The sequence below is a fragment of the Peromyscus maniculatus genome, chromosome X, assembly GCF_049852395.1.
Source record: "Peromyscus maniculatus bairdii isolate BWxNUB_F1_BW_parent chromosome X, HU_Pman_BW_mat_3.1, whole genome shotgun sequence".
Taxonomy (NCBI): domain Eukaryota; kingdom Metazoa; phylum Chordata; class Mammalia; order Rodentia; family Cricetidae; genus Peromyscus; species Peromyscus maniculatus.
Genome location: NC_134875.1, coordinates 480368 through 507887, shown reverse-complemented (window position 1 = coordinate 507887; position 27520 = coordinate 480368). Strand labels below are relative to the sequence as shown.

The 27520-nt window shown below is 38.3% G+C and overlaps 1 protein-coding gene and 1 non-coding gene across 2 annotated transcripts; both read right to left on the bottom strand.

Moving 5' to 3' along the window:
* Positions 1–2408: 2408 nt before the first annotated feature.
* Positions 2409–8965, bottom strand: Rab39b (RAB39B, member RAS oncogene family). Its single transcript, XM_006997487.3, has 2 exons — positions 8522–8965; positions 2409–5351 (listed from the first exon to the last, which is right to left on the bottom strand). Exons 1-2 carry the CDS (start codon positions 8734–8736, stop codon positions 4925–4927), a joined length of 642 nt encoding a protein of 213 aa, XP_006997549.1. The 5' UTR covers positions 8737–8965; the 3' UTR covers positions 2409–4924.
* Positions 8966–9514: 549 nt separating this feature from the next.
* Positions 9515–9682, bottom strand: LOC121825966 (U1 spliceosomal RNA). Its single transcript, XR_006068325.1, has one exon. It is a non-coding gene; the product is annotated as a U1 spliceosomal RNA (small nuclear RNA).
* Between the last annotated feature and the right edge of the window lie 17838 nt (positions 9683–27520).

The window sequence follows — 27520 nt, the reverse complement described above, 5'->3', positions numbered from 1 at the left end:
AAAAATCATTCTTTTGCTTGATGCTTAAAAGAATGGGCTAAATTACTTTGCAAAACAGAGAGTATTTGAAGTTATGGGAGTAGATTAGATTGTCCGGGAAGGAGAGATTTTGAAGAGCAAAGGAAGAGTATTGTCTTTCCACATAATTTCCTGAGAGGCTTAGTGAATGCAGAAGCTATTCTACACACAAATCCTACGAGTACAATTTGTTTGTTTCTTTCTTTTTTCTAAATCCACTGCTGCATTATGACATTACCACCTACTCTCCAGGATTTCCATGATCTCCTTTTAGGTCAGTGGTTCTGAACCTTCCTAATGCTGTGACTCTTTAGTACAGTTCCTCATGCTGTGGTGACCCCCAAGCATAAAACTATTTTCATTGCTACTTCATAACTGTAATTTCACTACTATTACAAAACATAATACAAATATCTGTTTTCTGATGATCTTAGGCAACCCCTGTGAAAGGGTTGTTCGACCCCCAAAGGGGTCACTGCTGTTTTACGTTTTTTTTTTCCTTTTCAGTATTACAAAATCTTTGTTGTTCCACAGGCAAGGCTAAAGAGCAGGACTCTGGCCTGTCTGTCAGCAATGATATCTGGATAGATGTGTTCCCTAGTATCTGTAAGTTATTCAAAGATTTGGGAAGCTGCTTGTCCTATAACTTGATGGACATGAAAAGCAATCCATGCAGCTGTCTTAGAAAGGAATTACAAATAAGTGTAGAGCAAGCACAAAAGCCCCAAGGTGGGAATGCTCTTGGAATGTTTGAAGAGCAAAATAGGAGGGGCTGGAGAGATGGCTCAGCAATTAGCAGCACATACTGCTCTTGCAGAGGAACTGAATGCAGTTGCCATATCATGTGGATCACAACTTCCTGTAACTCCAGCTCCAAGTGATCTGTCCACCTCTTCTGGCTTCTGAGGAACAGAACACATACCCACACATAGACTCACATGTATATACATAATTAGGAATGAAAAATAATTTAAAAGAACAAGAAAGGAAACTATAACTGGTATGAGATGAACAAGAGGTCAGCTGTAAGAAATGAGGTTGCAGAGATGATGGGATGGAATTCATTTTTAATGATTCTTCTGCAGACTATTGGAAGGACTTTGTGCTTTAAGTTGAGTGAAATTGATAACCACCAGGAAATTATGAGTAGGTCTTTGTTTTCAACTCATGCTTCATCAGGCTCCCTTGGGCTGCTATGTGGATAATAGACTGTAGTAGGGGAGGGGTAGCAAGAATGGCTGTAGGGAGACAAGTTTTATTACAATAACTAAGGTGATAAGTAACATTGGACATCAATGTGGTAACATTGAAAGTGTTGAAAAGTTGTCAGATTGTTGTTTTACTCTTATGCCAACATAATTTTCAGATGGCTCAAATGTGGAGTAAAAAAGAGAAGGAAAGAATGACTAAGCTTTTGTCAGGAATACATAGGAGAAAGTTACCATTTACCCAGGAGAAGGTTATGTCATGGTTTGAAGTAGAAGATCAGGAGCCTGATTTGGGACATTTAAACTTGAGGCACTAATGAACAATCAAATGAAGACAATAGGTAAGTAGTTGGTTATAAAAGTCTGAGTCCATGGGTAATAAATGGAGCTGGACATATCAGTTAAGGGCTTACTGGCTCACATATGGCTCTTAAAACCACAGAATGGCTGATGTCACCAAGGTATATAAATGAATAAAAGATGACTAAGCCTAGAGAAAGTTTTAAGAGAGTGGAAAATTCTATGAAATGCTGCTTCATTGTTAATTTTTTATTTCTTCTTTCTCACTCCCCTACTTAATTTACTTGACTGCAAAAGTGGTAAAGCTGTGCTGAGATTAGCCTGTGTATACCTAGATGTAGAATCAAAGATTTCTCTTGTGTTTCTCTCAGATATGTACTATCCACCTTAGAAAATGTGCTACATGACCATGTTCCAATCTGGTCTGCACACTTGCAATGTTCCTCACATTATACAGTGTGCTACAGTCGTTTTGAAAAAAAAAAAAACAAAAAAAAACCAAACAAAAACAGGGCAATTTATCTTGGAAAAGACTTTCCAGTGAAGACAATAGTTGTAATTAACCACTTGCCTGGTGAAAGAATTATAGCTCTTGATTAAAAATTATAATGCTGAAGTTTTAGGCTTCAGATTCAACTTTTTACATAGTGGTTGGGGCTGAAAATGAAGTAATGAGATTTCTGTGGTTTTCAACATGAGAATCATATGCTTTTAAGAAATTGTGTCCTCTCTTTGGCTTTCAGATACTGATGACTCTGTTTACACAAAGTAGGTCATATCATATTAGTATACACTACAGTATCTGATTGGTATCTTACTGGTATCCTTGTTTGCTACAATGAAAGGACACATTCTAGAAATAGCTACAACACACATGTGGAATCTCACAGTCACATAATCAACCATTTTACTAAATACAAGCATTTTCATTCACATACAGCTAAATAAAGAATTTTTCACATTTCATTACAGTGCACAACAAAGTGAGGCAAGGTATACAGTACATTTTGTTCTGGAATATAAGACAATCTAATCCAACATGCAGTTGTGATCATTGTTACAAGTTAATCTTTTCTTTACCTATGTAGTAAAATAGCTTCTAACGCTTTATCCTCAGTATTCTATTTCACACTTATTTTCTAAAACCCACTTATTGCAGTGACAACAGGACTGAATTCTACTAAAATGATTTTTAAGATTTTTCTAGAACTTATTTAAGCAGTTAAGTTCAGCCACCTCTGCTGCATCTATGCTGGGTGTTTTGAAACCCACGTTAAAAAGCCAGGAATGAGAAAGTATATAATGTATTTTAGTCAAGAAAACTGTAGACATGTTTTATTTCTATGCGCCCCCTTTTGAGTTGACACGAATCTAGTCAACTCTTATTTATCCATGGGATAATCTTGGCTTTGGAACCATCTAGACATGAGTATAGTTGTTGAAATTTTGTGTTAACCCATAAAAAGGTTGTCTTCTACAACCAAGAAGCTGACAATTTAAACTGTATGAAATGAATATAGAATAAATGATCACTTCACCTGCAGTTGATGATGTGAAGTGGTCCAAGATGATTTGCTTATCCAAGTTGGAGCAAAGGTGGCAGAAGGGTCTTCTATAATTTTTATTATTTGGTTTATTTTAGCTGAAACAAATTCCCAGATTTTCTGATTCAAGCATATTCATACTGAACTTGAACAGGATATTGCAAAAACAATTTGCCAATCTTTCTACCACAATGGATATGAGAAATTTGACTCTAATCGGAATAGTTTTCTTACTGTGAAAAGTATGGCTTTTGCCTAGCTGAACTGGCTACAATCCAAAAAGTAATTTAAAGCATCACTTCTTTTCAAGAAGATAATGAAATTTTCATGTCAGCCATTCTAATTTGCTGATGTGGTTAGCTGTCTGTTCACCTGAGAATTAAAAGCTGACTCTCTTGGGTAGACAGGAGCCAAGTGTAGGTACATAGCAGACAGGTAGCCAAGGTCATTGTGGTGTGAGTACTTTATCCCTATCCCACTCCCTATTGTTGTATTTGGTTCCTTTCAATAAAATGTTCATAGTGTTTGTGAGACAAACACTTAGAAACCCACACAGTTTTAATGTTTTTTCAGTTGTGTAGTTAATCCCTTATTTAATGCCCTCCTGTCAATAATAACTGAATGGGCTTTACCTTTGATTCATTCCTAGATTCCTGCAGGGTTATAGCTGAGCTGTAAAACAACAAGGAAAACATATCCTATCATGTAGAGAACATTAATTTATAATCACATGACTTCCAAAGTTACAAATTATTTATTCATGTGACAACATTATGATCCAGTGAAAAAAGTTAGGAATCAGGTAGACTTGGTTCTTGCTTTCTTATTCTGTAAAATGGGGTAAAAAATCTCACAGGCCTATTATGGTGATCAAATAGGTAAAGTAAATTAATATGCACAATTTTTAAGGGTTTCAGGGCCACATGTTGAACAAATATTCAGCACAGAACCAATGATCAAGGGCTTGATTAAGGGTTTTCTGTAGACAATCTCTATGTTGTCACCATCAGGTACCTAAAGAAGCAGGCAGTATGCTTACTTCCAGATTGTGGTTCGCTGATGCAGTGAAAGCCAGGTATAGTTAGAGGACAAAGAACATGGCCTTTGAGTTACAATGTTTCTTTCTTCTCCTCACATGGTCATTTTACATGGGACAGTTTCTTTCACACAGTTGGTAACTCTATCATGAGAGTGTACACTTTCTCAAATGTGATTAATAACAAGGTGTGAATGACTTCCCTTTTAATATTCACAGCATTTTTACTAGAATGCTCGACCTTGAAAGGGCCTTACCAAATAGCTGATTCATATGGGCCTTTCATTTTACAGTTGAACTGTTAGAAGTGAATTAGTGTGTTTGTACCAAACTCAGAACACATCTGGCATGGTATTATCATTGAATAAATTGATACCATACTCTTTTTTCAGTTATCTTAATTGTCCCCAATTTGATACTTGATTTCCTTCTACATGTTCTTTATGGTCACCACCTCTGAAAAGTTGAAATATCAAGGAACAGTTTTTTCTCTGTAGGTATGTTTTCCTGGAACCTAACCTCCAAAACCCCACACCCTTAATATGTGGTCCACAAAGGGCACACAAAGCAATCATTGCTGAGCCTGGGCCACAAAACAATGTCTGATCTAGCCCATGTTAGCAATTTAGTCCCTTAATCACAGCACCCAGGCTCCTTATCTACCCACACAAGAGCCTGTCAGAGCTCCACCCCTAGGAAGAAGGCTCACTCATTTGTTATCCAAAGGTTGAGTTCTCTTCAGTCACATAAGGATTCTACTTATTTCGATAACTTTTAAGTTCAAGTGGGAGAGTATGTTTTGAAAATGGAAGGGTTGACTAGCACAAACATCTCCTCTCTGATTTGATAACCTCTTCTGAAGAGTGAACCACATTTGGTACAAATCCACTCTTCACCCCTTCCCAACCCTCCTGGATTGTAATCTCCCCCCTTTTAACCAGCTCATATATGTCTCTTGTCAGGTCTGTGAAGGCTTTCTCCACATTAATGGCATCTCGGGCTGACGTCTCAATGTACTTCATGCCGTATGCAGCAGCCAGTTTCTCGGCCTCGTGGCGAGTCACTTGCCTCTGTGTATCCAGGTCACACTTGTGACCCACCAGAACAAATACAATTTGGTAGGGCTGAACGTGTACTTTGGTCTCTTCTAACCACTCATGGACATTCTGGAAGGACCTGCGGTTGGTAATGTCAAATAAGAGAAGACCACCTACTGAATTCCTGTAGTAGGCGCGAGTGATGGATCTAAAACACAAGAAAGAAGTAAAGAATAAAGTTCGTGCCCAAACTCCTTCACTCCAATGAACTCAGTGTATGCTAGTGTTCCTGATTACTGACAGTCCTTCAGTAAATATAAATGCCATTCTATAACAATAATGATAAATTTTCAATTGGCTAAAATGTTAAGATGGCCCTTCCTAGAAATGAATGGTCATAAAGTTTCAGGTGTTTTCCCTTGATCCAGCATGGAAAGAACCCTTAGGAGATGATTGAGTTCTATTTTCCACCACAGCTAACTCTCCCACTCCAAGTCTCAACAACTAAAACACAATTCCTCTTCTGCAAAATAAGACATCTGAGTTACAGAGTAACCATAAAGCAAAACAAAATAATAGGCAATAAAGTGTTTTTTTTTGACATGGCAAATTCATTGCAAGTGCTAGTAGTTTAAAAGAATTTTCAGGAATAAGATGATTTTATTATAATCAATAGAGATTATAAATATAATTGACAACAGCAGAAAAATATCTTGTAAAATATTTCATTTTTTCATTTCTTTGTTTCCATTATTGCTGTTTTTTTTTCAAGCAGGGGCCATCAGTCACTTTTGTGAAAAGAAAACACAATCTTGTTTTGTATTTCCTAAGCTACATGGGAATGGGAAAATGGGGATGGTACAATGTTCTGGGCCAGGGATGCAGAGATGGCTCAGTAGTTAAGAGCACTGACTGCTCTTCTAGAGGACTAGAACTTGATTTCTATCACCCACATGGTAGCTCACAACTGTCTTTAACTCCAGTTCCAGGGGATTTGACATACTCTTCTGGCCTCCATGGTCATCAGGCACTCACATGATTCATAGACACATATACAGCCAAAACACCCATACACATAAAATAAAATAGTAAATTTAAAAATGTTATGGAGAAAAATGCCTATCATCTCTACTCATTGACAAAATCCAAAGGGAGTGGCTGAGGAAGCACTAGCTGGGAGAATCTGCCAAAATAGTCAAAGCATTCCCATCAAGTTATATTATTTAATTTGATTCATGTAATTAGGTTATTTCTAAAGCCTACTTGTACATTTATTGTACTCAAACAGAAGAAACATCACATATTTTAATTTCCTGAGTTTAATACATATTATAAATATGTATTATGGTACTTTGCTTAAGAATATAGGAGCTTATGAAAGGATGTAGAACAATTTGCCCATATAATCACTTGCTTTAGACTACAATTTTTGAAATATATGTCTATTTTTAGGATTTCTGTCTTCTCAGATGGGTATGATAAATAATGAAGAGATCTATAGCTGAAAATTTAAGGGAAAATGGCCAAGTGTTAATGGTGAAATGTCTAGGGAGTTGCAGCCCAAGCTAAAGGATGGTATGGGTAGGCCTTACAAATGAGTTCAAGTTCTCCAGAACTAGGGAGATTAGCCCTGGGGAACAAAAATATTCCTAAGTCTTTTATGTTTGAAGATTCATGGAGAATGATAGTTATATCAGAAAATGTTCTATTTTGTGAAACTGTTGATTTGAGAAATCAATGAGCAATCTATCAAAGCTCTAGAATATATTTATGCATTAGTGGTTTATATTTAGCACAGAAAGTGTCAAAATATTTTAAGCATAACATAAAGCTACATAGAAGTAGAAATCTTCCCCAGATAAAAAGAAATCTTAACATTAAAAGATTAATGACAAACTGGGGAAATATTTTACAACATATATGACATAAAAGGGTTAATTTTTTTTTATTAGACAGAAGTCCAGGTTGGCCTTCAACTACTCATCATCCTCTTGCTTCAGCATTCAGAGGGCTGAATAAATGTGTGCCACCACTGTTGGTGTTGGGGTTATTATTTTTAATATGTAAAGAAGTCCTACAAATCAATACTGCATAATACATAATGAGTAGTAAGTATGAACAAGCTGTTCAAACAAAGACCCCAGCAAACATATACAAGATACTATTATTTATTTATGAGAACTTGTATAAAGTATTTGCCAAAGCTTTGTACAAGTGGTAAGTTAGAGGCAACTTAAGTTTGTATTTATTACCTGTATCCTTCTTCAACGACCTAACCAGTATCTTCTATGCTCAACTAATGTTCACTGGAGAATGAATAAAAGTTCATAAATACGGGGTATAGAGGTCTTTTGTTCTGGTTCCTGCTGCTCTACCATACTTTAGTTCAAACTGTTCTCTGCAAAGTTTTTATGTAATTTTGTTTCTGTCACTTCTGTTTTTATTCATGCTGTTTCCCATCTCTGGGCATTTCCTATCTTTGCTTGAGCTTCATCTTCTCCAGTTAAACTTCTCTCCTCTGTATCCATACATAAAATCACAAATACATACTAAAAGGAAGAACAAAGGATTGTGAGAGAAAAATAAACATACTCACTGATTACCCAATAAGTGCCCAGTGGTACAGTAGGGAGTGGCATATAAATACAAACAACAAAACACTCTTTTGTGTGTTGGCTCTGTATGTGTTTCTTCCGACCATACTAGTACTGAAGTTCCAAGAGGTCAGGGGCTCTGTCTATTTAAATTATATGGCATTCTCTTTGTGAGTAACATCACACTGTTTCCTCGGAAACAATTCTACTCTCTGGCAACTGAATGTATGGGGGTTCCAAGAGAGAATCAATTAATCAGTCTCTAGTTCCTTTATATTAGGGCATACTTCTCTCTCTCTCTCTCTCTCTCTCTCTCTCTCTCTCTCTCTCTCTCTCTCTCTCCTCTCTCTTTCAATATAAACAGAGATATAGCAAGAAGTCAATATATATCTATCTAGTTTATCTACTTACCTACCTACCTATAACTTCCAGTTACATTAAGATGACTGGGAAATATCTTTTTTTTAACTATGGAACATAGGCTCTGATTTTGATGAATTATATAGTAGTCAATTCCAGATGATTTATTGGCTATCAAAAAGCAGGTTGATGGAGTTGTGGTGCAAACAATGTGTTAATGAATGGCCTTCCCCTGCCTGGGCGGTTCTTTTCCTGCACTGAACTCCTAGCTAGCTTAAAGTGAGCTTGAGCAAAAGCCCCAGACCCTTGTTTGTCACCTGGGTGGCATCACGAAAAAGAACCAAGGAAGTCCTTTTTTCCCCAGGGACCGGATAAGCCCCAAAGACCCTCCCACTGCTCGCGCGGGCCCGTGCTGCACTCCCACCTGAACCTCTCTTGACCCGCTGTATCCCAGATCTGGAGCTTGATGCGTTTTCCTGGCTCGATCTCCACCAAGCGGGAGAAAAAATCTACCCCGACGGTGGGGTCTGAAACCTGAGCAAAGCGGCCCTCGGTGAAGCGGCGGATCAGGCAGGACTTGCCCACCGTGGAATCGCCGATGACAATGAGCCGGAACTGGTACAGCCAGATGGCCTCCATGGCCGTGGCCTGGCAGGACTCTTCGGCCCGGGCCTGGGGAGGCGGAAGGGGGCGCCCCACCAAGGCCTTAGCTCCGATCAGCCCTTATCTGGCTCAGCCGTGAGCTCATCACTGGCCTGGTAGACTGAAGCAAGGTAGGCCCAGGCGCTGGGGGAGCAGAGGGATGGATGCCGTGCTCGCAAAGGTGATGAAATGGCAGCAGCATCAGCACCACGCACTCTGACTCATCACCAAAAAACCGGGTTACTGTAATTCTTCGCGTAGATGCGACACTATCTCCACCACACTGTTTGTAAGAGGAGCGCATACAAAAACGTACAGGAAACTAGAGTATTCCCTTCTTAATTACATAAAATACTCTCTTAATTTAAATATTTCTCTGCATTAAAATTGCAAATACAATTCATTTTCATTAAATCTAGAAAAACAATACAAAAAAGTCCGTAATTAAATAATTGTCTACATGTTTCTATGCTCAAACCTGCAAAAATTATTATTCATGCATATTCATGTGCATTTATTACTATTTCTTTCTTAAAAAACAGAAAAAAATTTACTTTTAATTTGATACTTTTTGTGCAAATAACAAAGTATCATAGACATCTCTCCATTTCCAACTCATTTTTTAAAAACCATCCACACTGTTTTCCCTAATAGCTCTCCTAATTTAAACTGTAACCAACAGGGTGCAAGGGTTCCCCTTTCTCTACATCGGCACAGGCACTTGTTATCTTTAGTTTTGTTCTACCCCTCCCTCCCCTCCCCACTATGGAAGAATGTGAACTCAGTGCTCTCATTACCGCAAATCATTACCACAAATTATGCAGTTGAGTTTCCCTGCATTTGAGGAAATCACAGGGGGTCAGCACATCCTGAGTGCAGTTGATAAGCCTCATCTGGGTAGACCCCCATAGTGATCATGGTATCTCCTCTGCCATGTAAGTATCTCTTTATCTTTTTGATAATAGTACTTCCTATCTTGATGAGGTGATATTCTGTTGTGATTTGCGTTTTCTTCGTGATTAATGATATTGAATATTTTTCATATTCCTTTCATGACCATTTGCATACATTTTGAGACACATCTGTTGGATTTAATGCTTATTTTTGAGTAGTTTTTTTATTTTTCTACTGAGTTTTTGAAATTCCTCCTGTGTTTTGAATATCAACTCTTTGTCAGATGTATGCATTATAAATATTTTTTCTATTCTACATGCTGTCTTTGCACTCTGTTGAATGTTTCCTTTCTTATGAACACTTTTTAATTTTACATAACTGTTTTGTCTGTTTTTATTTTTATTTTCTGTTCTTTTGGAGGCTTTAAAGAAAAACATTGTTCACTGCAATATTCTGAAGCATTTTCCTTGTATTTTCTTCAAGGAGATTAATAATTTCACGTGCTTCATGTCAGTATTTAATACATCTCTGTAACATGTAAGGAACTGGAGACCAGCTTCATTCTTTTTCATTTGAATATCTAATATTTCAGCACTAGTTATTGGGAAAAAAAACTTTTTTTTCCCAGTGTGTGTCCTTACCATCTTTGTCAAAATCATTTGGCTTCAGATGCATGGGTTTACATCTCAGTTCTCTTTTGTTCTATTGCTATATGTGTTTGTATTTAAGACAATACCATGGTGTTTTAATCATTATAACTTTTCAAAGTCAGGTAGCATTACACTTCCTGCTTTGTTCCTTTTGCAAAAAGTTATTTGTCCTATTCTTTTTGTGGTTCCATATAAAATTTAGATATTTTTTGAAATTTGTGAAGAATGTCATTGGTATTTTAATTTTTTCTTTATGTGTATATGTTTATCTCTGAGAGTGAATGACACATGTGTGTATGTGCTCAAGGAGGCTGAAAGCTCCTTAGGAGCTGGAGTAACAGGCACCCAATGTGGGTTCTTGGAACTGAAATTCAAGTCCTTTGGGAGAGCAGCAAGTACTCTTAACCACTGGGTCATCTCTTCAGATACTTAGAATGGCATTAGTATTTTGATGAAGATTACATTCAATCTGTAAATCTCTTTGGTTAATGTAAACATTTTAACAATACTGATTCTTTCAATCCAGGAAGGTAAGATGGATTTCCGTGTGTTTTGTGTTCCGTATCAACTTCTTTCACTAATGTTTTATAATTTTCAGTTTAGAGCTCTTTTACCTAAATTTGTTACTAGGTATTTTACTTTGTGTAGATGTTGTAAATAAGATTTCTTTCTTGATTTCTATTTCAAGCAATTTACCATTAGTATGTGATAATTTTGATTGTCAATTAGATTGGGTTGAGAATTGCCTAGGAGATTAATGAAACATATTTTAGAGTAAGATTAATGAAACATATTTTAGAGTAAGTTAGAAGGGTATTTTCAGGCAGGGCTAACTAGGAGAAAAGCCAGCCCTGAATGCGGACAGTACTACTCAATGGTTGATGATAAACAGAAGATCTTCTAATAGAAAATTTCATCTCAATTGCTAAAGCTGAGGAGGTCACAGAGAAAGGGCATGGTAGGGAGCTCTCTGGGTCAGAAAAGGGCCATGAAGCCTCAAGACTTGTGGGCTTTGTGCCTTATTGTTTCCCATGGAAACCATTCTGAGGAAGTTCAGGAGAAAAGCATTTCAGAGCTTGCAACTTTTCCTGTTTAGGAACCAACCCACATAGTATGAGCTCTAATAATTTGTACCTTCTTTTAGAGGGAAGAACTTGCCCAAATGCTTCTTTGAGTCTTTCCAAAGTATTTTGAAAGCTGAATGAGATGGCTTCAAGTGCTTGTTTCTCAATGTCAAATGTATTGATTGGCTCTCATTCAGTTCAGCCATTTTCTGCAGTGTCTGGATGGTCCATCTTTGTGAGTTACAGGGTTTATGGATGCCTCTGTAAGTTATGTTTTTCTTGTGTACTGAATTTTAGCATCTGAGTGATGGAGATGATTGAAGAGCCCCATCCATCATTGAAGATTTTGCTTTTCTTCATTAGTTCTTCTTTACTGCTGCTTCAGCACAGGCTTTGTAGTGTTTTAGAGTGCTGCGAACAAATTATATATCATTTTGATATTTAAATCAATGAATTTAAACTACTGCATAATGATTGCTTTCAATTTGCCTTCACTTGAGAAAGATGATGTAATTAAAAATGTTCATTTGATCAGGTCTTAAAAAATGAACCCATACATTTGCACTATCTCCCTATGAAATAAATTAATTCTCTTGAGATTTTTATTATTTATTGTGGTGCTACTTACCAAATACAAGGACTTACATATCCTAGGCACTCTACCACTGGCCTACAACCCTAGCACATTTTGACCTTTAAAACCATTGGAAGAAGCTATCAATTGTGACTAAGAAAATGATTTTCCTACTATTCTCATATCATCCTTTCTTTAAACTTTCTTCCATTTTTATACTTCTTTTGTTATCTTTATCCTTACATCTACTTTCCACTCCCATGTCAAGAATGCTGCTAAATGTGAGAATAAAACATTAAATAACTAAAAAAAAGAAAGGAAGAAAGAAAGAAAGAAAGAAAGAAAGAAAGAAAGAAAGAAAGAAAGGAAGGAAGGAAGAAAGAAAGAAAATTTCATCTCTTCTCTGTCTCCTCACATTCCCCTTCTCCTCTTCTCTTCTCATCTCTTTTCTCTCTAATTTTCCTGGTCATTTCAATGTGATGTGAGCTGCTCTGCACTGCCACCCCACCCCCAACATGATGGAATGGAGAAACTTCTGTAACTATGAGACAGAATAAATCTTTCCTCCCCCTTTTCTTCCATCAGATAGTTGTTAAAGCACTGAAAAGTGTGACTAACACTATATAACAACACTACCATTTTTGTATACTGATTTTATATCCTACAACTGTAGGATATAAACAGCTTATTGGAGGTTCCTTGTTTGTGTATCCTGCTTTTGGTGTAAACAGCTAGGATGCAAGAATGTAAAACATCTGTAGAGAACTTCTGCCCTCCAGGGTTCTCCCACTGTGCTATAAGCCTGTATTTAAGGCCTCCTCCCTCCTTTAATAAACGGCATTCGGCATTCTACTGAGATGAATGACCCACTGTCTTGTCTCTGTTTTTAATCCTCAGCCCCTCACTGGGACATGGTGAACATGGTAGTGCGGGTGCTACATACAACTTTGATGAATTCGCCGGTAGCGCACGCCTTTAATCCCAGCACTCGGGAGGCAGAGGCAGGCGGATCTCTGTGAGTTCGAGGCCAGCCTGGACTACCAAGTGAGTTCCAGGAAAGGTGCAAAGCTACACAGAAAAACCCTGTCTCGAAAAAAACAAACAAACAAAAAAAAAACTTTGATGAATTCATTTATTGCTTATTGGATGACACCCCCTATTCCTGATTGATCTGGCTAGGCCTTCAAGCACTATGCTGAATAAAAGTGAAAGTAGGTATTTTTGTTTTGTTCCAGGTCTCATAAAGAAAGCTTTCAACTTTTTTCCAATTCAATGTAATATTAACTGTTGGCTTGTTCTAAAATGGCCCTAATCATGTTAAAGTATATTACTTGTATACCTAATTTGTTCAACAGTTTTATAATGAAGATGTTGAATTTTATTGGGTAACTTTTCAATTGAGATGAGCATGTAGTTTTTTATTTTCAATCTGTGGATGTTATTTTTGTGTTCATTGATCTGTATATATTGGACCCTCCTTGCATTTTTGGATGAATCCTATTTAGTTATGGTGAATAATCTTTAAATTCAGTCCACAAGGCTGGATGTCTCAGCTGGTCTTCAGTATATACCAGAATCCCAAAGAAGTAGGCTCCAATACCAGTAAATGAATGGACTTGCTATCTAGAGTAAGGGCAAGCAGAAAAAGGACAAAGAATTTCCTTCTTCTATATCCTCTATATAAGTGTGGCCCAGATTAAATGTGGATCTTCCCACCTCAAAAGATACAGTTTCAAGGTGGGTTTTCTTATTTCAAATTATTTAATTAAAAAAATCCCTCACAGGTGTTCCCAGATGTTTAGATTTTAGTTAATTCCAGATGTAGTCAAATTGACACCAAGAATAGGCATCACACCTTCATTGAGTTCCTTCCATGCTCCCCCACTCTCAAAGTTGTAGCCTCTTTTGTTATTATTGTTACACATATACAAATACAACTTGCTTAGTCCATTTTTGTTGTTTGTGTTTATGATTTCAGGTCTGACCACTTTATGTTGGATAAACAACAAGAAGGCTCAGTCCTGGGAGAAGCTAGTTCTTCCATGCCCAGCAGTCATTAGTTGTCTATAGTTCTTTGTCTAAAGGTGCGATGCCACGAAAATTTCCTCCTTCCAAATTAGGATGTCTATTGATATTATCACTGTTCTATTCATGTTTATGCAGCCAATTGTAGGAGAGTCTGTTCTACATTAGACTTCCTAGTATTCTGGCAGTTTTTTTTGTTCGCTTGTTTTTTTTTAAGGTTTCTGGTAATCTATATTTTTAAAAAATTAATATACTTTTTATTTAATATTTTATACAATATTTATTTGTCATATTTTTTCCTTCCCCAGATCCTCCCCACCTCCCCAACCAACTTCAGCATCTCCCCCACTCTGTCTCCAAAACAAAATAAAAATTCAAAACAAACAAAAACCCTAAACAAAGAAACTGAGAAACAAAACACCCAATAAGACAAAAAATACCAAAGCAAAATAAAAGCACACCAAAAGCCATGGAGTGCGTTTTGTTTTGGCCAAATTCTCTTTGGCATGGATCCTTCCCTGGAGTATGGTTGATATACCCAGTGACATTCCATTGGAGACAACTAATTTTCCTTTCCCAGCAGGTATCAATTGCAAACACCTTCTTGGTTAGGCATGGAACTTTGTTTCATGTCCCCTTCTCAGTGCTGAGATTTTGTCTACTTTGAACTCATGCAGGTTTTGTTCATGCTGTAGCAGTTGGTATATATGAGTTCGTATATATGTATATACATATGCTGTGTTGTGGCTGGATGATGATGTTTCCTTGTAGTCATCCACCACCTCTGGTTCTCATAGTCTTTCCACCTCCTTCTGTATAGATTCCTGAGTCTGGAGGGGAAGGGTTTGATAAAGGCATCCAACTTTAGAATGACCACTCCAAAGTCTCTCATTTGCTTTACATTGTCCAGTTGTGGGTCTCTTTATTAATTACCATCTACTCCATAAAGACACTTCTCTGATGTGGAATGAGGGAGGTACTGATCTGTGAGCATGGCAATATGTCATTAGGGATTATTTATTGCTGTATTCTGTTATCAGACTAATAGTGCTAGGTTTTCCCTTAGTCCAATGACTCATCTGGTCTCAGATTCTTGGCCACTTTAACAGTGTTAGGTATGGGTTCCATCTCATAAAATGGGTCTTAAGTTCAATAAAAAGTAGTTAGTTGCTGTGGGATGTTCTATATGCCAAATGTGTTGCTCTGATTGGTCAATAAATGAAATACTGATTGGTCAGTGGCTAGGCAGGAAGTATAGGCGGGACTAACAGAGAGGAGAAAAGAAAGAACAGAAAGGCAGAAGGAGTCACTGCCAGCTGCTGCCAGGACAAGCAGCATGTGAAGATGTCGGTAAGCTATGAGCTACGTGGCAAGGTATAGATTATGGAAATGGATTAATTTAAGCTATAAGAACAGTGAGTAAGAAGCCTGCCACGGCCATACAGTTTGTAAGCAATATAAGTCTCTGTGTTTACTTGGTTGGGTCTGAGCGACTGTGGGACTGGTGGGTGACAAAGATTTGTCCTGACTGTGGGCAAGGCAGGAAAACCCTAGCTACAGTTAGTTACTCCCATAAATAATGTTTGTGCCACTGTTACACCAGTATATCTTGCAGACAGGTTGTTGCTGTAGGTTGCAACGTTGATACTGATGATTACCTTTCTCCTCTGGTAGCATGCAGAGTACCTTCCAGCATCATGAACTCTAATCAGTAGAAGTGAAGCTTCTAGTTAGGTACCAGCTCAACTTCGCTGTGTTTGATGACATAAGTGTTGTCATCTTTAGCAGTAGGGCATTACCATCAGGTTGTGAAGAGCAACCAACACCTTTGGACATAGCCTGTAATAGTTGGGGGTTCTATGGGACCCCTTTGACCTACAACTCAACAAGATGTAACCCATCCTATCACTAGAGGTTTTATTAGTTGGGGCATTCTTTCCCCCATTGTGAGAGGTCCCTGCAGGCTTTATAGCTGGCAGGGAAAATGATCCAAGTGAGGGAAGAATGAAACTTGGTTCAGCCTGATTTAGGTAACTGGTGGTGAGGCAAGACTTCTTGCAGTCAGACATCAGTTCATTTATTTTTGCACATTTAAACATACCACAGTTTTGGAAAAAAGTTTTCAGATAACAATTAACTCTGTCCCATGAGTACAACAAAGCTTAAGACATGTTTACATTGAAGCTCTTTACAAAGTATATGTGGCTTCATCCATAAGATGGGTTGTTGTTGACTTAGAAACAACGCTCAATATAAGGGTCTAGGGAGAATTACTGAGGTAAACATAATCCCTGTGGGAGTCAGGATTTGGCCTGGTCCTAAAATAACAAAGAAGTCACTTAGGCTGATGTAAAGTACAAATGACATCTCTCACAAGGATGAGTTTTATGGACTAGAAGTAATGCTCAAGGTTTTAGGGGAAAGGGGTCTGAAGAAGTAAAACAAATTCTGGAAGATATAGGTGGAGCCTGGTTCATCAGACAGCAAGGGATCACCAGGTTGTAATCTACATCCATTCCCAGCATTGTAACACGAATCTTAAAATGGACTTTTAATAAAAAAAAAAAAAAACTGGAGCCTGATATTTGGGTAAATGCTGAAAGATCAGAGGGACAAAGGAACAAGCCACTTACCTTTAGGACTCCTCAACCCGAAAAGCCTCTAGTTCCTGTCTCCTCATGCCTTATATACCTTTCTCTGCTCAACCATCACTTCCTGGGATTAAAGGCCTGTGTGCTTCCCAAGCAAAGGCATGAGATCTCAAGTGCTGGGATTAAAGGTGTGTGCCACCACTGCCTGGCTCTGTTTCTCTCCTAGACTGACTCAATCTTATGTAGTCCAGGGTGGCTTTGAACTCACAGAGATCCAGACGAATCTCTGCCTCCCGAGTGCTAGGATTAAAGGTGTGTGCCACTACTGCCGGCTTCTATGTTTAATCTAGTGGCTTGTTCTGTTCTCTGATCTTCAGGCAAGCTTTATTTGTTATATAATATATCACCACACAGCATTCCAGGAGGAGTACAGGTTAAATATCTCTTTCCTTTGAAGGATGCCTGCTAGTTTAATATTCCTTGCTTCTCCAGTGCTTATCTGTGTACACAAGAACTTTTTGACCTCTACACTCCATATATTCTGACTCCATTTAAATAAATTTCATATATGTATATAGTTCAGGAAGCTTCTATGAGTTCCATATGGCTTTTCAAAAGGCCTTTAGTGTTAGTTATCCCTCCACATATTCCCTCTTTTACTCTTCTTTCCCAACCCTTCCCCATTTAATCCTCACATTGTAGTTTCCCCTTTATCTCTTTATACAGTAGATTCTATTTTCCATTCTTGGGAAGATTCCCCCACTGCCACCAGTCCCTTACTGGCTGACTAACCTCTGCAGTTATTTGGATTGAAACGTTCATATCTAAATCATAAAAAGCTAGCATCCATATATAATAGAAAATATGTAATATTTGTCTTTTGGGGCCTGAGTTACCTCACTCAGGATGATTCTATCTAGTCCCATACACTTACCTGCAAGTTTTATTGTTTGTAACAGATGCACAATGTTGCATTGTGTAAATGTACCACATTTTCATTATCCATTCATCAGATGAGGGATATTTATATCACTTTCAATTTCTGGCTATTATGAATAGAGCAACAATGAACATGGATAAGCAAATATCTCTGTAGTAAGATGTAGAGTCGTTTCAATATATGCCCAAGAGTGTGTAGCTGTATCTTGCTGTAGATGGATTTTCTGCTTTTTGAGGAACCCCTTGACTGATTTCTATAGCAGTTGTACCAATTTGTACTCCTACCAGCAAAGAATAAGTGTCCCATTTTCCTATAACCTTGCCAGCATGTGTTGTCATTGGTTTTACTGATCTTGGCCAATCTGACAGGGGTAAGATGAAATCTTAAAGTGGTTTTAATTTGATTTTCGTAATGGCTGAGCATGTTGAACAATTTTTAAGTGTTTCTTAGCCATTTATATTTCATCTTTTTAAGAATTCTCTGTTTAATTCTATATCCAATTTTTAATTGGGCTATTTGTTTTCCTGATGGTCAGTTCCTTTAGTTCTTTATATATTCTAGATGCTAACACTTTATCAGATATATGATTGGTAACCTTTTTTTTATTTATTTTTATTTTTTTTAACCACTGTGCATGTTCCTGCTTTGCTCACATTTTGGTATCCTTTGCTATATAGAAGCTTTTTAGTTTCATGAGATCACATTTATTAATTGTTAATCTTAATGCTTGTATTATTGGTGTTTAGTTCAAAAAGTCCTTTTTTATGTCAATGAGTTCAAGCATATCCCTTACTTTCTCTTCTATTTCATTCAGGGTATCTTGGCCTTATGTTGAGGTCCTTTATGCATTTGGAGTTTGTTTTTTCTCCAGGGAGATAGATGTAGGTCTCCTTTTATTCTTCTATATGCAGCCATTCAGTTTGATCAGTGCCATTTGTTGAAAATGCCATTTTTCCTCGTGTGTGTGTGTGTGTGTGTGTGTGTGTGTGTGTGTGTGTGTGTGTGTAGTGTTGTTCCTTCTTTGTCAAAAAGTCAGGGATCTGAAAGTGTGTGGGATTATGTATGGGTTCTTCATTTCTATTCTATTGACCACTGTGTTTGCTTTTATATCAATACCATGCTATTTTTATTAATAAATCTCTGTAATACAACTTGAAATCTGGAATGATCGATCATTCCTCTAGCAGTTCTTTTATTATTTGGGATTGTTCTAGATATCATCCTGTTTTGTTTGTTTGTTTTTGTTTCCAGGTGAAGTTGAAGATTGTCCTTTTTTTAATTTTTGTGAAGAATTGTGTTGGAATTTTGATTGTATTGAATCTGTAGATTGTTTTTGGTAGTATGGTCATTTTGACAATATTCATTCTACTGACCTATGAGCATAGGAGATCTTTCCATCTTCTGGTGTCTTCTTTAACTTTTCTTCAATGTCTTAAAGTTTTTTGTTACAAAAGTATTTCACTTGCTAGGTTAGAGAGTTATCTTAAGATATTTTATATTTTTGAGACTACTGTGAAAGTTACTGTTTCCATGACTTCTTTCTTAATATGTTTATTATGTCTATACAGGAAGGATACTGATTTTTGTACTAATTTCATATCCTGCTACTTTGCTGAAGGTGTTCATCAGCTATAGAATTTTCCTGGTGGAGTCATTAGTGTCTTTTATGCATAAAGCCATATCACCTGAAAATAAAGATACTTGGACTTCTTCTTTTCCTATTTGAATACACTTGATATCCTTCAGTTGCCTTATTGTTCCAGCTAAGACTTCACATACTATGTTGAGTAGGTATGGAGAGGGTTGACCCTCTTGTCTCATTCCTGATTTTAGTGGAAATGCTTTGAATTTGTCTCAGTTTAGAGTGATGTTGGCTGTGGGCTTGTTGTAAGTTGCCTTTATTACATTGAGGTATTTCTCTTATATTTCTTGTCTCTCCAGGACTTTTTTTTTTATTAAGAGATTTTCTATTCATTTTACATATCAATCACAGATTCCCCTGTCCTCCCTCCTCCCACCCCCCCAGCTTCCCCCCTAACCCCCCCCCCATTCCCACCTCCTCCAAGGCAAGATCTTCCATGGGGAGTCAGTAGAGCCTGGTACATTCAGTTGAGGCAGGTCTAAGCTCCTCCTCCCTGCACCAAGGCTGCACAGAGTGACTCACCATAGGCACTAGGATCCAAAAAGCTGGCTCATACACTAGGAACAGGTCCCGGTCTCAATGCCTGGGGGCCCCCTAAACAGTTCAAGCTAAACAACTGTCTCACTTATCCAGAGGGCCTAGTCCAGCACCATGGGGGCTCCTCAGCTATTGGTCCACAGTTCATGTGTTTCCACTAGTTTGGCTAGTTGTCTTTGTACTTTTTCCAATCATGGTCTCGATATCTCTTGCTCATAGATAGAATCCCTCCTCTCTCGGTTGGACTCCTGGAGCTCTGCCTGGGATCTGGCCATGGATCTCTGCATCTGCTTCCATCAGTCACTGGATGATGGTTCTATGATGTCAGTTAGGGTATTCAGCCATCCAATCACTAGAGTTGGTCAGCTCAGGCACCTTCTCAACCTTTGCCAGTAGTCTATGGTGGAGTCATCTTTGTGGATTCTTGGGAACCTCCCTAGTAGGACTTTTATCATGAAGAGTTGTTGGAGTTTGCTGTGGGATATTCTGTATGTCCTGTGGGAACCCGTTCTTGGGTTCCTCATGGTTTTACCCAGCAGGTCCGCATAGAGGATGATTAGGACCATGGGCCTGAGTGCAGGTGTCTGAGATGGTCTGCACTTGGCTGTGCTGGGGGATGGTCTGTATGTCAAATTGCTCTGATTGGCCAATAAGTAAAACCTGATTGGCCGTGGCTAGGCAGGAGGTATAGGCAGGACTAACAGAAAGGAGAAATAAGAGAACAGGAAGGCAGAAGGAGTCACTGCCTGCAGCCATCGCCAGGACAAGGAAGATGTAAAGTACCGGTAAGCCACGAGCCACATGGCAGGGTATAGATTTGTAGAAATGGATTAATTTAAGCTATAAGAGCAGTTAGTAAGAAGCCTGCCATGGCCATACAGTTTGTAACCAATATAAGTCTCTGTGTTTACTTGGTTGGGTCTGAGCGGCTGTGGGACTGGCGGGTGATAAAGATTTGTCCTGACTGTGGGCAAGGGAGGAAAACTCTAGCTACAGGAGTTTATTGAAGGCTTTTTAGAAATCTAATGAGTTGATCATATGGTTTTTATTTTTAGTCTGTTTATGTGGTGGATTAATTTTATGGATTTATGTATGTTGGACCATGTCTGCATCTCTGAAATGAAACCAACTTGTTCCTGGTGGATAATTTATGATATGTTCTTGAACTCAGTTTGTATGTGTTTTATTGAGAAGTTTTTCATCTCTATTCATAAGAAATATTGTTTTATAATTTTCTTTTTTATGTGGTATTATTTGTGTGGTTTTGATAACAGTGGCTTGGTAAAAAGAACTAGGGAATGTTCCCTCAGTTTCTATTTTGTGGAACAATTTGAGGAGTATTGGTGTTAGTTCTTTGATGTTCTGGTAGAATTCTATGCTGAATCTATATGGCCAACGCCTTGTTTTGGTTGGGAGAATTTTAATTAATTCCCCTATTTCAGTGGGGGTTATTAGTCTGTTCATCTTGTTTATTTCATCTTGACTCAGTTTTGATATGTCACATATATCAATAAATTCATCCATTCCTGTTAGATTTTCCAGTTTGGTGGAATACAGATTTGTAAAGCATGTCCCTATGAGTCTCTCTCCTACTTTTGGTTAGTTTTTTTTTTTGTTGATTTTCTCAAAAAATCAACTATTCATTTCATTGATTCTTTGTACTTTTTGTTCTTGTTTGTTTGTTTCTGTTTCATTGATTTCAGCACTGAGTCTGAATATTTATTCCCATCCACTCTTTTGGGGCATTATTTTATCTTATTTTTCTAGAGCTTTCAAGTATGTTACTTAGTTATCAGTGTGAGATTTCTCCAGGGTTTTTTTTTTTTTTGTATTGTTGTTGTTTGTTTTTGTGTAAGCATTTAGTGCTACAAACTTGCTTCTTAGAACTGCTTTCATTGTGCCCCATGGGTTTGGGTATGTTGTGTTTTCATTTTAATTAAATTCTAAAAAGTTTTTAATTTACTTCTTGATTTCTGTCTTGACCAAATTTTCATTCAGTGGTGCGTTTTTCAACTTCCTGAGTTTGCATATTTTCTACCATTTATATTGTTGTTGGTATCCAGCTTTATTCCATGGTACTTATACAAGGTTCAGGGTGTTATTTCAATTTTCTTATTTCTGTTGAGACTTGCTTTGTATCCTAATATGCAGTCAATTTTGGAGAAAGTTCCATGAACTCCTGAGAAGATAGTTTATTCTTTAGTTTGGGGGTAGTTCTGTAGATGCCCATTAGGTTCATTTTATTTAAGTGGCTGTTTAACTTCAGCATTTCTTTGTTTAGTTTTTGCCTGGATACCTATCTATTGACTATAGAATGGGTTATTAAAGTCACCCACTATCATTGTGTTAGTGTCAATATGTGAATTTTAGCTGTAGTAGTCTTTCTTTTATTAACTTGGGTACCCTTGTGTTTGATACATGAATATTTAGAATTGCAATATTCTAGTGGTGAATTTTTCCTTTAATGAATATATAGTGTCCTTCCCTATCTCTTTTTATTAGTTTTGATTTGAAGTCTATTTTGTCAGGTATTAAAATAGCCACAATGGCTTGCTTCTTGGTTCTTCTTCATTTGCTTAGAATTCCTTTTGCATCCTTTTACCCTGAGGTGATGTCTATTCCTGATAGTAAGGTGTGTTTCTTGGATGCAGCAGAAAGATGGACTTTGTTTTCTGATCCAGTCTGTTAGTCTGTGTCATTATTGGGGAATTAAGAATATTAATATTGAGTTATTATTGAGCAGTGCTTATAAATTCATGGTTTTTATTGTTATGGTGTGTGTTTCCTCCACTGTTTTGATTAAATATTTTGGGATTATTTATTTCTTGTGTATCTTTGGGTATCATTAACCTTCTCTTCAGACTGAAGTTTTTCTTCTAGTGCCATCTAGTCTGGAGTGGTAGGCATAAATTGCTTAAATGTGTTTTATTGTAAAGTACTTTTCTTTCTCTGTTGATTGTGATAGATAGTTTTGCTATGCATAGTATTCTGGGCTGGCATCTGTGGTCTTTCAAAGTTTGTAGAACATCTGTCCCTACCCTTCTGGCTCCTACAGTCTCCATTGAAAAGTCAGGTGTTATTCTAATGGGCCTGCCTTTATATGTGGCTTGGTGTTTTCCCCCTGTGGCACTTTTATTATCCTTTCTTTGTTCTTTATACTTAGTATTTGATTATTATGTGTTGTGGGAAAGTTTCTTTCTGGTCCTGTCTATTTGGTGTTCTTTATACCTCTTGCACCTTGATAGGCATCTCTTTAGATTGGAGATTTTTTTCTTCTGTGATTTTATTAAACATATTTTCTGTGCCTTTAACCTGGGTTTCTTCTCCTTCCTCTATACCTATTATTTGTAGGTCTGTCCTTTTGGCAGTGTCTCAGATTTCCTGAAGCTTTTATACCTGTGTCTTTTAAAAAAGGATTTAACATTTCCTTTGATTGTGCTATCCCTTTCTTCTTCCTTTGAATTTTGTCTTCTACTTCTTTTTTGTTAGACTTACTTCTAAGCTTTTTGACTTCCTGAATTTTTCATTTCCAGTTTTATTTCAGTTTAGCTTTTCTTTAGTGATTCTATTTCTTTGCTAAATTCTATTTTCATATCTTGAATTGTTTTCATTATTTTACTCAACTATTAGTTTTTGTTTTAATGATCTTCAAAGAAGCATTTATTCATATCCTCTTTAAGATCCTTGAGCATATTCATAAGTGCTATTTTGAAGTTGTTTTCTTGGACTTTAGCTAAATTGCCTTTCTCAGGGCCTATTACAATAAGGTTGCTGACTTCTAGAGGAGGTTGTTCGTGGTTTTGTTTGTTCTGTGATCTAGGTAATGGAGCTATGATGTTTAAAGTGTTTATTGATGTCGATATCTGTTCCAGTATTATTTGGATGGGTATTCATTCTATTCTTGGTTGCTGTTGCCCACTCTGGGTCTTCACCAAGTGTGGCAGCAGTGGAATCCCAGAGTCCCAGCCAAATGTGGTAGCTGTGGGGTCCCTGGTAGAAAGCTGTTCTGCCAGTTGGCAGAACAAAGGAATGGAGATGGGCTAGAAGAAAAGTCTAAGAGAGGTGGTGGGAAAGAGTTAAAGAGGCCCTGGGTTGTAGGGAAAAGGGGCCAGCCAAAGAAATCCACCCTGGTCCTGAAACCGGGGCTAGTGAGAGAAACACACCCTGGCCCTGAGACCCGAACCAGTGAAAGAAACACTTTATCCCTGAACCCAGAACCAAAGAAACATGCCCTGACCATGAAACCAGAGCCAAAGAAACACACTTTGTCCCTAGAATCAGAGCCAGTGAAAGAAATATGTCCTGGCCCTAAAACTAAAGCCAAAAAGCTAAGAAGGGCCAGGGAAAGAAACACAGTTTGGCCCTGAAATCAGACTCTGTCCTGACCAACAAAACTAACCAATCCCTGAACAGGAAAACTAATCAATCCCTGAGCAGAAAATCTTCTCCCTGGAGAAATTCAGCCCCTAAGAAGCCCTCTATAAGTCCCTATGCCTGTTCAGTTCTTGGCTGTGCTTTCCCACCCTGGCAGAAGAAGCCACTCTCCTGGACTCCTTCCTAAATAAATCTCTTTCTTAAAAGAGTTTTGGGTGAAGATCTTCATTTGCCGGCAGAAGTGAAGAACAGAAAAAACCTTAGGGGGCTGAGCAAGGTAGTAACAACTTATCACTGGAGTCTGAGGAGATTGCTACATTTCTGCAGAGGTTACCCCTTTAGCCGAGTGCAGTGGAAGAAGCAACATCATTGGGCCAGAGAGAAGAAGCAGAGCTCTACTGAGAAACTCCCTTAAGGCGTGGAAGGGCGGAGCAAAGCTCAGCTGTAATGGCTCTGTCTAGGAGAGGAGCAGGATTGCTATATCCTGTGGGAAGACCATCCCCAACCACAACCCAGCTTCAGGTATTGCCTGGCTTCCTGACAAGTCACGATACTGAGTTTACTGAGATTTATATTGCTTACAAACTGTATGGCTGTAGCTAGAGTTTTCCCGCCTTGTCCACAGTCAGGACAAATCTCTGTCACCCACCAGACCCACAGCCGCTCAGACCCAACCAAGTAAACACAGAGACTTACATTGCTTACAAACTGTATGGCCATGGCAGGCTTCTTGCTAACTGTTCTTACAGCTTAACTTAATCCATTTCCATAAATCTATACCTTGCCACGTTGCTTGTGGCTTACCAGTGTCTTCACATGGTTCTTGTCATGGTGGCGGCTGGCAGTGACTCCTTCCACCTTCCTGTTCTTTCTTTTCTCCCCTGTTAGTCCTGCCTATACTTCCTGCCTAGCCCCTAGCCAATCAGTGTTTTATTTATTGACCAATCAGAGCAACAGATTTGACATACAGACCATCTCATAGCATATAGCCATGGCAGGCTTCTTGCTAACTGTTCTTATATCTTAAATTAATCCATTTCTATAAATCTATACCTTGCCACATGGCTCGTGGCTTACCGGCATCTTCACATGCTGCTTGTCATGGCACTGGCTGACAGTGTCTCTCTCACTCAGCCTTCCACCTCCCACAATTCTCTTCTCTGTTAGTCCTGCCTATACTTCCTGCCTGGCCACTGGCCAATCAGTGTTTTATTTATTAATCAATCCACAAAGAATGGATAAAGAAAATGTAATATACACAATGGAATATTACTCAGCTGTAAAAAAAAACACAATGACATCATGAAATTTGCAGGCAAATGGATGGAACTAGAAAATATCATCCTGAGTGGGGTAATCTAGACTCAGAAGGACAAACATGGTATGTACTCACTCTTAAGTGGATACTAGATGTAAAGCAAAGGATAACCAGATCACAACCCACTGCTCCAGAGAAGGTAGCTAAAAAAGAGAACCCTAATAGTGATGCATGGATCACCTTAGGAAGGAGAAATAGGTGAGATCTCCTGAGTAAACTGGAGGTGATGGGGGTTAGTAGATGGTAGGGGATGGGTCATGAGAACAGAAAGGAATGAGATGGTCAAGCTGGAACAGGGATGGAGTGAGAGACCAAGGAATGAATACCATGATAGAGGGAGACATCATGGGGATAGTGAGAAACAGGGTGCTAAGGAAGTTCCCAAGAACCTACCTTAGACTATTTGCAATAGTGGAGAGGGTGCCTGAACTGGCCTACCCTGGTAATCAGCTTGGTGAATACCCTGTCATCATAGAGCCTTCATCCAGTAACTGATGGAAGCAGATACAGAGATCTACAGCCAAGCACCAGGCCAAGCTCCAGGAGTCCAGCCAAAGAGAGAGAGAGAGAGAGAGAGAGAGAGAGAGAGAGAGAGAGAGAGAGAGAGAGAGAGAGAGAGAGAGAAGTGGGATTCTGTGAGCAAGAGGCATCAAGATCATGATGGGGAAATGTACAGACAATGAAACCAAACTAGTGGGAACTCATGAACTGTGGACCAATAGTTGTGGAGTTCCCATGGCACTAGACTAGGCCCTCTGCATAGGTGAGACAGTTGTGTAGCTTGACTTGCTTAAGGGGCCTCCTGGCAGTGGGATCAGGATCTGTCCCTGGTTCATGAGCTAGCTTTTTGGAACCTAGTGCCTATGGTGAGACACCTTACACAGCCTTGTTGCAGGGAGGAGGGGCTTGGACCTGCCTCAACTGAATGTACCAGGCTCTGCTGACTCCCCATGGGATGCCTTGCCTTGGATGAGGTGGGTATGGGGGGAGGGTTGGGGGTGGGAGGAGGGAGGAGAGGGGGATTTGTGGTTGATATGTAAAATGAATAGAAAATTTCTTAATAGGAAAAGAAGGAGTAGAAGTTCTTTTAGAAAGTATAAAATATATTGATTTATTAATCTTTGCTCCATATATTTTAATTTTATGACATCCTCAGAAAGAGCATAGTCTTCTCATGATTATAAGCATATTTCACCATACTACTTTCATAATTTCACTTGTCATATTCAGTTTATTATTTCTCTGTTTAATAGTAAGACACCTGTTTTAGTTTTTCAAGTATTTAAACTAATACATTTATTAAGAAAAATTAATCTTTTCACCAAGTAGTCAGAAAGACTACTTTATCAGATAGGAAGTTTTGACACTTATCTCTATGTATACATTCTCTATTTTATGACTCTGAAATTTTCTGCTGAGATTCTTTTTTAATAAATTTACCTTCCTTTCATTAAAAAAAGGGTGACTTTAATGAACAAGGAAATCCTTTCCCATATTGAGTAATTTAAAACAAGAAGGAAAAGGTTTCTGGAACTAATTTAATCCTGGACCATGATTTGAAGTCATGTGTCTGCCTACATTGGTCAAAGTGTGTAGGAGACTTATTTACCTGGCCATGAAAATGCATATCTTAAAATTTTCATAGAATTTGTATTATTCAGACTGTATGACTGTTGGAGCCAAACCTAGGTTTCCTAGTGACTTTACCTAGCAGGACTGCATTAAGAGGATGATTGGACCATGGGCCTGACTACTAGGAGCTTGGAAGGGTCTGTACTTGCCCCTCCCCTTGGCATTGTTATAAAAGCCCTTTGTAATAAAGTTTTGGGCTGGTAGGTTTTGACCCAGGCACTCCTGAGGCTATCCTGTGTTTCTGTCTTTCCTCTCGTCATCTAGGTATCTCTTTCTATCTAATATTTCTCATTTCTCCCTACTTAAGAGTACCCTGGGTCATAAAAGTGGGGGCTAGTCCACCACATATGACCAAGTGGAGCTTGTTTGAGATCACACTAAGGGAACACAAAGGAATGTAGTTCTAGTATGTAACCTTATACCTATATTTTCATAATGTATAATGCATTTGTTGGAAGTGCATAGCTAATTGGCTGACTCCATTATTGAACTATTCATTTTGGGGGAATAGGTACTATTTTTCAAGTTTGAGGCAGAATA